This window comes from Neovison vison, chromosome 13 (assembly GCF_020171115.1).
Source record: "Neovison vison isolate M4711 chromosome 13, ASM_NN_V1, whole genome shotgun sequence".
NCBI lineage: Eukaryota > Metazoa > Chordata > Mammalia > Carnivora > Mustelidae > Neogale > Neogale vison.
In genome coordinates this window covers 98,847,689-98,857,883 of record NC_058103.1, presented here as the reverse complement: position 1 = coordinate 98,857,883, position 10,195 = coordinate 98,847,689, and the positions used below count along the sequence as shown (strand labels likewise).

At 53.3% G+C, this 10,195-nt stretch overlaps 1 protein-coding gene across 1 annotated transcript; it reads right to left on the bottom strand.

The window, feature by feature from the left end:
* Positions 1–621: 621 nt before the first annotated feature.
* On the bottom strand, positions 622–9,960 carry CALML4 (calmodulin like 4). The gene is made up of 5 exons (XM_044231156.1): positions 9,854–9,960; positions 9,708–9,738; positions 5,481–5,621; positions 3,651–3,839; positions 622–943 (listed from the first exon to the last, which is right to left on the bottom strand). The coding sequence occupies exons 1-5, from the start codon at positions 9,854–9,856 to the stop codon at positions 846–848; spliced, it is 462 nt and encodes a 153-aa protein (XP_044087091.1). The 5' UTR covers positions 9,857–9,960; the 3' UTR covers positions 622–845.
* Positions 9,961–10,195: the final 235 nt, after the last annotated feature.

Below are 10,195 nucleotides of genomic sequence, written 5' to 3'. Positions count from 1 at the left end.
CCCTTTATTTACATCTCTGATCACTTTGGCCCACCATCCTAGTGCCGTGACCCTCTCTTGATAACAGGAGAGCTCAAAACAGACGGGAGCTCCTCCAGCTCCACAAGGCTCTGATGAAGGCAGCAGGTCACATCTGGTGGCCTGTGGTGTAGGTTGCAAAGTCCCATCGCCCTCCCTGCCGTCTAGCTGATGCCTCTTGTAAAGTGACCGTATTCACTCTGTACTCTGTGTTTATGAATGAATATCCTGAACCATGTCACTGTGTGTCACGCTGGGAATAAGAATGTGTAAAGTGGCCCCATGGTGCTGCCAGAAATGTTAACCATACTTGTTCGTTCGTTTGTTTTAGCTCTTTGCTTGATGCTAGTTTTCTGCTCAGCACTGGCTTTACTTTGGAAATGTGGAAGATGGTTCCAGCACCAAAAACAGACACCCTCAGTAGGCTTCATGAGGTAAGAAGTCAGAGTCCACCTTGAGTTTAGGGATCCGACTGAGGCTTTAAGGGGTGAAATGACTTACCCAGAGTCACACAGCTGGGACATGGCAGAGTCAGAACTGGAACCCAGGCCCAACTGCAAACCAAAGGCTCTCTCAATGCCGTAAAATGCTGGACTAATGGCACTTGTTAAAAATCAATACAAGTCTTTTATTAAAGACTCCTAATGCTAGGCTGAAACCATTTCGTGTCATTGCTGAGTTTCCTCCCCGCCACAGCTGCAGTCAACTCATCTCATCTTGCTGCAGCATTTACCAGCCCCCCCAAGGGTAAAAGAGCCTTTTCTTTTTAAAAACTTCACAGTCTGAGTTTTCAGGCCTGGGGGAGGCTCTCTTGCAATTCTCTTCATTCAGTAGTCCCACACAGGAATGGTGATCTTGTGGATAAATTCATCGTACTTCACTTTGCCATTTGGTTCGATATTTGCTTCCTTGAAAAGATCATCCACTGCAATAAATCACATTAATTTTTCAGTTTGGCTATAGTGTTACATTATAGCACATCGAATTAGTTATTGGGGGTTGAAGCTCCCCAAAGGTCTTTCCTGGTGTCCAATGGACTGTTCCTGAAGACCAGGAAATAATTAACCAGTGAACAGAACAGGACGACTCACCCCTATCCCTGAAGACATGGATTCAGTTTTGAGTGAATCAGGCTTTCTGAGGAGCCCAGGTAGATTGTCGGAATGTGCTAGTGGTGAGTCCATCACTGAAGCCACCTGGTGCTTGCTTGCTTCTTTGTCTTTTTTTTTTTTTTTTCTTTTTTAACGAAAATATCTGACCCCTGTGCCTGTATTTCCAGAAACATTTGGTATGGATGTTACCTTCTATAACCCACTCCCTCAGTCTCCCGGCAGAACAGCCCCATCCTGGGCCACCCTGCCCTTAGCTTTGGCCTGCCCCCAGCCTGCCTGCCTTCCCTTCCTGCCCCACTCCAAGTGGGGACTTGGTGACAAGTGGTGTCTGCCACCATCACCTCTTTTTTAAAACGTGTGTGTTTGGGGTGGGGGGCAGTAGTAGAAGAGAAGATAAATTCAACTGTGTCTAAAGCTCAAAGTGTACAAAAGTGTCATTGTTCTCTGACATTGCTCAAAAAAAAAAAATCACTTCATTTACTTTTTTCTTCTGGTTCTGGATTCTTGGGACAAAATACTAGCTTGTCCCAGATATTGGCAAGAAAGGCCATTTCAACCTCCATTTCTCCACAGTGGCCTCTTGGTGCCAACCTGCTTTTGGCTCTTTGGGCCCATCCTCATCCCCTTGCAAAAACTGTTTCACTGCCCTGTGTCAGCTTCTCTGGCGCTAGACGTCCCTGACATATAATTCTGGGCAGTTGGAAAATCTCCTGTGATTCTCTGCTTAACTATCCATCCTCCTCTAAAATGTAATTACTGTGCTCAGTGCCTAAGCTGATGGTAGTTCTCAGTATTTTTAGAATGTTGAGGAGACTGTAATTTATCCTGTTTCATGGAGAAGCTTCTACCCATCAGCCATTGGGGTCAACCCTTTCCAGTGGACAGCCCCAGTGGCAGCTGCAGCTCAAGCATACAGGCCCCTCCTGTCCCCAAGAGGGGCTGTACTCCTCAGCTGAGCACTGACTACGCCTTCTGGGTTCACTCAGATCCCACAAAGGCCCAGGGGGCTGAAATCAGCCTGTTCCAGGCCTTAGAATGGAGGCCTCCCGGCAGCCTCCTCCAGCCTTCGGAAGATGCTTAATAAAATTGAAGATGTTCTTTTAGTCACCCAGGGTAAAGGATTCCTACTTCTCATATCATCTTTTCTCCCTCCCATAGCAAGAGGAAGGGATGTGGGTCTTCCTGCTTGTCTGGAACACATTACCAGTTTGGAATGTTTCTTCCCTGGTTAAACAAACAAGAGATGGGTGTGAGTCTGGGGGGCCAGGGCACGGCTTCAGACAGAGATCATTAACTGTGAGAATGAAGGCCTCTGCTGCCCCCGCCGCGCCCCCGCCAGCACTCCACCTGCAACACAAGAGGCCGAGCAGTTTCCTAAGAGCCTGAGCGCAAAGGAGAGCCCTTGTGTCCCACGTTCCCATGAACGCAGCCACAGTGAAAGATGAGCTCACGGTCGCTGCCAGCCGGAAAAAGCAGGGAGAGCTCAGTGTGCCGTCTGTAGCACTATTTTTAAATGCTCTGTGCTGTGCCTTAGTGACTGCAGATAAAATCTAAGCGGACTGCTTTACAGAATGCTAGCTCCTGGAGGGACCTGAGGGATTGTCTACTGTACTGTCGTTTCCCAACCAGGAAACCGTGGAGGCTGAGAGAGGTTAAGAAACACCTCTGAGGGTCTGGGAGAGCCAGGCATCAAATCGAATTCAAGCCACCGGTTTGTTGTGATTTAACCAAAGGCTAAAGGTCCACCATTCCCAAAGCCTTTCCCTCCACCTGCCTGTGTCCCAGCCCAGCACTCGCGTCCCTGCCACCGGCAGGCCCAGAAGCCTAACTGGAAATGCCAGCCTCTGGTGGTGGCCCCCGGACGGCTGCTGTGACGGGGGGAGGGGCAAGGCTGGAAGAATGCCGCCTGGCGTCCCAGCATGGGGGTCACCCCCTACAATGGCCAAAGGGTGTACCCAGAAGACCCCAGCCCCTCATCCTGCTCCAAGGCAGGAAAGCACACAGCCTGCTGGAAGATGCGAGGCAAAGGCCGCCGCAAACGCTCCTTCTGGAAGAGCACTTCAAACCGGCTGAGTCATGAGAAGGGGGGCAAAGTAGCATCTCAGTTTGGAAACCCTCAGCATCAGCAACCACTTCAGAAGACAGCTTTGGCGAGGGGAAAGAGTCTGAGGGGCCGTATGTGTGTCGAACAGACTTGCATTCACGCCCCAGCCTGTCACCTGTTGGTCAGTATAACAAGGGCACTGGTGCCTCCAGGGGTCTTGTGAGCACTAAATGAAGGCCCAAGTAGATCCTAGCATGCTCTCCCCAGGCCTTCCCTCACCCTGGCAGCCTTCTCCCGTCACTCTCAGGCCCCTACTCTTTCCCTTGGGCTCGAGTTCACTGAGCATGACACAGTCACAGCCGTCTGGGCGAACATCACATGCGGTGTCTGCACAGTCCTGCTGACGGGGCTTTGCTGCCCTTCCCCCGCCCCCTACTCCTCCCTCACTGTTGCAGAAGAGGGACTCAGGCCTTTACCTTCCTTGTGGGTGAGCTTCTCCCCCAGTTTCATGAGTTTGGACCGCAGCTCAGACGCCATGATGTAGCCTTTCTTCTCCTTGTCGGTCATCAACATCGCCAAAAGAATTTCTTTCTTTGGATCCTCTTGTTTTATTTGCGAGTGCATGATGGTCAGGAAAGTGGAGAAATCCAGTTCTCCATCTCTGTCTGGGAAACCCCCCAACACAGCAGACTGAGCAGGGAGGAAGAGGCTCTTCTTGGAGAAGCTAAATGGCTTCCTGCCCAAGTCTATGGCCGGCTCAAGGGCCCCCAACTCAGAAAGTGCCATGCTGGTGACAGTTATCGTGAGGAGGATGCAGCCCTTCCTATGGAGCCCCCCCACTATTGATCTGCCTCATGAATCCTCTCAGGAGCCCTCAGTGACTGGGATGACCCTTGTCCCATTTTGCCCACTAAGGCAACAGAGGCCCCGGAGCATGGAGTCACCTCACAGGGTGGTGGCAGGACCAGGATGGGGCGCACTTCCTCCGCTCCCATCTAGGGGCTCCCCTCCTGCCCTGAGCTGGAGGGAAGTACTCTCTGCATCCGTCCTTCCTCAGTGGCCACTGCAGCACACCCACAAGGACGGACCCCCACCTGAAGCCTCAAGCCCCAGCCCCACCCCCTCTTCGGCCTTCTCCCTCACTGCAGCCTCTGCCCTGGTCTCCCCAGCCCAGGCCCCTCCTCCAAGCATGCCTGCAGGCCTCAGCCCAGGCCCTGGCCAGCTACAACTGCAGGAAATCAGAACTTCCCCTGACCACAACTTCCTGTTTGGAGGACACAGAAGCCAAAGGAAACCACCACCCCATTCAGAGCTGGAAATGGGGATCTCAGTCCCTGAGCACCCCATCAGCCGGCTCCAGATCTTCAGAAGCCCTCCCACCCCCCATGGCCTCCCAGTGCTGCTGCAGGTACGCTCTGATGGGACCTCCGAGTAACCCTAGCCGATGGGTGAGAAAATGAGGTCCAGGCACCCAGAAGTCACCTCTGGGCTCCAGGTCAAGTGCACTTTCCAGTTCATCTCCTTCCTCTGGGCCAGGTTTTCCTTCCTGTGTGTCCACCTACCAGGGCAAACATCTATCCGGCCTCTGACACCTCTCTGGTATTTCTCATTTTTGTTTTTTTAAAAAATAAAACTTGTTTCTGGTTATAAAAGTCCTAGGTGTTCCCATCATCAAACATGCAAGAAACAATAAAGGGAATGAAAATCATCCCTAATCCCATCACCAGAGAGAATAATTATGGTAGCATCTTGGGTGGGTTTTCTTCTACCTTTTTTCTCCACAGTGTTTAGGAGGTCGGTCTTTGAAAGAAGAATCGGGTCCTAACCCTGATTCCACCACTAGTTAAGAACTTGGGCAAATTACCTAATGGCTCTGAACCTTGGTCCTTACCTGTAAAACAGGAGGATGGTGCGTACTTCACAGAGTTGTTTGAGGTAAGCATAGGACAAAGACTCAGTGAAGGGAAATTGTCCCAACACGTAGGATCACTATTAACACAGTCTTTACTGCAAGTTTGTGATAATGGAATGCCTAGATCCTGTGGTCTTCTGTGACAAACAGGCATGTCGCTGGTTGCTGTGGGGCCTGAGTGATACACAGCATACCTGGCCACATGTCTCTATAGCGTCTGCTGGTGAGTTCCGACTTCCACCCGTACCTCAAACGTCTGAGCTCTTCATACCCCCGCTATCTGTACCCACCTGCTGGGCCCTACGCCAAGACGCCAGCTACAGGACTTGCCCCCCACCCCCAGCCCAGCTGGTGTGTGCCCCTCCAGCAGCCACGTCTGGCCCAAACCACTCACCGATCCCGTGGATCTGCAGGTGCCGCTGCACTTCCCTTGGTGTTGGGCTAGCTCCCAGGCACCTCATCACCACCATGAGGTCAGTGGCTTTTATCTTCCCCCGCTGCTCCTTGTCATACAGGGAGAAGCATTCCTTGTACTCTGTGCACAGCCCAGAAGGAAGAGTCAACTGCATGTAATTGCCCTCCACACCCATGCCTTGCCTTCCCCTTCCCCTTCCCCTCCCTTCCCCTCCCCTCCCCTTCCTATCCCTTTCCTTCCCCTTCCTTTCCCTTCCCCTTGCTGACTCTCCTCTTGAGTTTCCAGACACAGCAAATAAAAATACAGGGCTGCCAAGTTAAACTGAATTTCAGATAAATAAGGAATACATTTTTAGTATAAGTATGCCCCATGTTTTGCATGGGATATACTTATACTAAAAAGTTTTTGTTGTTTATCTGAAATCCAAATTTAACTGGGTGGCCTATATTTTATCTGGCAACCCTATCCCCTCCCCCTCCTGACTTCCCTTCTGCCTCCTCCGTCTCTCTCCCTTCCTGCCTCTCCCACCCCCCTTTCTTCTGTTTTTTTTTTTGTTTTGTTTTGTTTTTTTACTTTCCTCTTTTCTCCCCTTCCATAACTGACTAAAACCAAAGGAAAGCAATCCTACCCTCCAGGCCAGCCCATGGAGACCAGGAGTTTACAGCAGGGCCTGCAGACTCTAGAGTACCTTTGCAAAGACAGCGTATAAGGGAAACCAGGGAAATTATGCCGCGGGTAGAAATCCCCTCTGGGAAGGCCTGGTGGAGAATGGCTGTCCTATCTGGTGAGTTATTATCACATCTGTGAGCACTGCTGTGTCCACGCTCCAGCCTCCCACCTCCAGGCTGCTGAACCCTCAGGCAGTCCTCTGACACAGACAGCCCTGGTCCTATTCTTAAAGACTCCGTGGCACTAAATCTGGCTGGCTGCTCTCCCGACCCCTCCTCCTGGGGAGGAGATGCAGTGGCTGCCAGGAGCTAAGGCTCCCCTAGACCCAGCAGAGCCCAGCTCCCTGCCCTCGGGGCACTGTGAGGCCACAAGGAGCTGAGGAGGATGCCTGGGCCCCCACCTCCGAGATTCCCAGACAGGCTGAGGTGGGGCTGCGGGCAGAATTGGTCAAAAGCTTCCCTGGTGACTCTAATCCCTGAGCCCCACAGCATTCAGCTCCCCTGTTTCTCTGAGCTGCTCCTCAGCTGATAATAACAAAACCAATGGCAGGCTCACTCTACCGAGCACTTCCCCTGGGCCCTTATTTCATCCTGCCATGCCCCTGTGATGCCCAGTGCAGTGCCTCTAGTGTTCCCGTAGTGCCAAGGGGCCACTGAGGGCTGTGGCAGCTGAGGGCCTGGGGAGGGAGGTTGGTGGGGGGAGGCAGTCTGGCCTCTGAAGCAGAGTTCCACCCAGGCCGCTCTGGATCCTGGGTTCCCAGGCAGAGGCCACCAGAGGGTAGACAGGAGTAGGGGAAGGCTGAAGGAAGGTCGCCAGCTTCTGCCCTAAGGCCCTTTCATGTTCCCCAATTAAGGCCTCTCCTTGAGGATTTCAGGGGCTCTGCTAATAAAAGGCAGCTTCCCTGATGGGGTTTAGGGACAATTAGCCAACTTTGTGCCTGTGGAGAGGCTGAAGGGGAAAGCCTAACCCTTTCAGAACTTTCCAGAGCCTGGGCTTGGAGAGGGCCAGAACACATGAGCAGGGGACAGGAACTGAAGTGGTCTAGAGGAGGCAGCACCAGAGCCTGGCCTAAGATCTCACCTTTGGTTCCTGCAAAACCCGATTCCCTCCAAGAGGGCGCCATGCCAGCGGGGGTGATGCCACCACTAATGTGGGGGCACCCTGAGGGAGCCACCCTGCATGTAGGGCTTAAAACTCCCCCAGCGCCCTTCCTGGGGACCTCTCATGACCACCCACCGTGTCTTCTGAGTGTGCCCCCTGAGTCCTCAGCCCGTGACTGTTGTCCCTGCCTGATGCCCATTACACCCTTGGGACCTAGAATTGGCCAGACTTCACAGACAGGCAACTGCCTCTCCCACATGGATGAGTGACTGGGACCATGCCCCTGACAGCAGCGGGGTCAGGGGCAAATGGAGTCCCATCTCCTAACTGTTACATAAAACACGTTCTATCTTCCCACATTGACAAATATACCATTGAAAGACCCAGAAGGCCACAGCTGAATGGAGACCCCCGAGCTAAAGCAGGGCAGGCCGTTCTCCTTGTAGCTCCCTTCCACCCTCCCTGCTCCCCCTTTCTGGCCTTTTCTTCTGAAGGGCAGGCCCTGTAACCTCCCATATATGTTACTGCCTTTGTTGTCCCCCTCCTCTCCGTGTGTGAGTGAATGAACGGATTTTGTCTGTCGTGTTTGCTGCCGTATCTTAGTGCCTAGACCTGGGCTGGCACAAAGAAAGGACTCATATTTGGTGAAGGAAAGAATAAATGGGTTAAAAATCCCCCTCAGATCTTCCCTTTGGGAATGCAAAGACCCTGGAGCAAGAGAGGGCCTCCCCAGGGCCCAGATGAGCACCAGTTGTGTGCTGGTGCGGGTGTAACAACCAGCTCTGATGGCGTATGTACACGAGTTTATTATGACGTTTACAGACATCGAGGACGTGTAGCTCGCCACTTAGAAGTAACCATGAAATGTGCACTGTTCTTTATAAGTTCCATTCCAGGCAGCTGATGGTCACAAGTGAGTTTTGCCAGCTCTCGTGTCCCTTGCCAGCCTACAGTTTCCATTCAACCATGGTTCGCCAAGCCAGGCTGCCTGCCAATGAGTGCGACTCTTTGCCCAGGGAAGGTATGGTCATTTAATCTGGTGAGTTACCATCACAGTATTTCTCACCCTTGTCCAAATTCATTAAACGGAAACCTCTTTCAAATCTTCAGCACTGATGATAGGGTTATTTTAAAACATTCACTGTATAGACGCAGGGACTGAAACACTGTTTGATGCTACTTTATTTAATAATGACTGATTTTAACAAGCAGCTCAAAATATTCGTCACCCAGCTCATGCTAGCTAGAGTGAGTCTGGGTGACACCATGTGCCCGACTGACATCCTCTCTGCCCCTTGCTCACAGTGTCATTCTCCCTACTTCACAGAGGAGAAATCGAGGCTCAGAGATGATGGAACACCCAGTCTGCTGCCTCCAAGACTCCCGCCCTTACCACTCCGGTGAGCTACCCCTGCGCAATCTCTCATTCGAGAAACGTTAGTGGCTGCTTTCTTACTGTCGGATACAAAGGGATACAAAGGGAAGCGTCCAGTCTTGCCTTCTGGGAGTTTCACAAATCCTGGTGGGGAAGGCAGTGAGCCTCAGAACTAGGCATGGGTTGGTGGAGGGGGGTTCCTGAGGCCGACAGCCGGACTACTCCAGCCTTGAGTCACCACTCAGTCTGCCCTTAGACTTGGGCAAGAGAGGCCCTTGCCCTGGGCCTTATGTTTTTACAGACCCTGCTCTGGCCTTCTCTTGGGATGAGGAATGTTGAGCCATCTAAGACAAGGTGCCCACCCAGACCCTGCACTCCCTACCCCCCACCCACTCTAGACCAAGCTCTGGGGGCCCAGAACTCTGGCATCCCTGCCCAAGAAGCGCTAGGCATACCTCCAATACCTGCAGGACCCTTGCTGGGCTCTGGCAGGCCTCTGGGTTCTGTGTAACCCAACTCTCCCCTCCTGGCCTTCTGGAAACACAACTTCATGCTGTGCTACACTGAGGCCGGCTGGGCGGCGGGTGGGCTGGGGGCTTGGGTAGTAAGTGCTCCAAATGCTGCTTGATGTCAGGGCACAGGGGACCGCAGAGGTCACCTTAGCCCACCCCTATTTCACGGATGGGGAGACTGAGACCCAGAGAGTAGAAGTGCCTGCCTGAGAGTGCAGACCAGGGGTCTCAGCCACAGCCAGTTAACGGGGCACCCTCCCATCTCCCATCCCTCCTCCCAAATCCAGCTATCGGTCCTGGAGAAGCCTCTAGGGGGCGCCCTCTCCTGTCTCCCCAACCAGTAAGTCCCCCTGACAACTGTTAACACCAACACTTCACCTCTGAGCCCTACCCCCTCCCCTGCAGCAGGCGGCCCCCTGCCTGTGGGTGGGCCCAGCTCTCCCACCAGCTGCCCTCCTTCCCACCCACAGAAAAAACGAGCAGAGCAAATTGCCTAATGAGACCCACATTTTGCTGTGTGTTGCTAATCAAAGAGCAACGCCAACCTACCATTAATTTGGTCCTGGGAAAGGAACTTGGCCTGTAGCAGAGAGAGGAAAACAGTCAGGGAGAGGAGCCCGTGAAAGCGTCCCCCACCCCCATACCCTCAACCCCGGGGGCAGCCAGGCTCCGCAACCTCACAGGCCCCCACTCACCATCCTGGGCCTCAGGCTGTCGCTTGCGGGCTTGAGGCTCCCACAACTGCCTGCTCCGTCCCCTTCCTCCCAGCTTCAAGTCGAAAGTCCGCCAAGCTGGGTGGAGACTCCGTAATAAATCCGCGGCTGCCATGGAGACCAGGCCGGGTGCCTGCCCGGGTCAGATTCCAGCTTCCCCTGCGCCTCGGATGCCCCGGCTGGCGCTGGCGGCGGTTTTGCTGTGAGTCGGTGGGGATGCAGAAGGGCCCCACCACCACTTGTCCTGCTTCGGGAAGCTGGTGCTCTCTAGCAAATGCACACATGCCGCCGTTCCTCCCTGGGGGGCTCTCCATGGACGGGGTG

Bases quoted from the DNA above. Each gene is read 5' to 3' on its own strand.
- CALML4 (XM_044231156.1), bottom strand. The intron at 5,622-9,707 runs GTAGGTTGGCGT...GGCTGTGCACAG, and splicing joins TTCCCAGGACCAAATTAATG to AGTACAAGGAATGCTTCTCC. The intron at 944-3,650 runs GTAAAGGCCTGA...GATTTATTGCAG, and splicing joins GAAGCTCACCCACAAGGAAG to TGGATGATCTTTTCAAGGAA.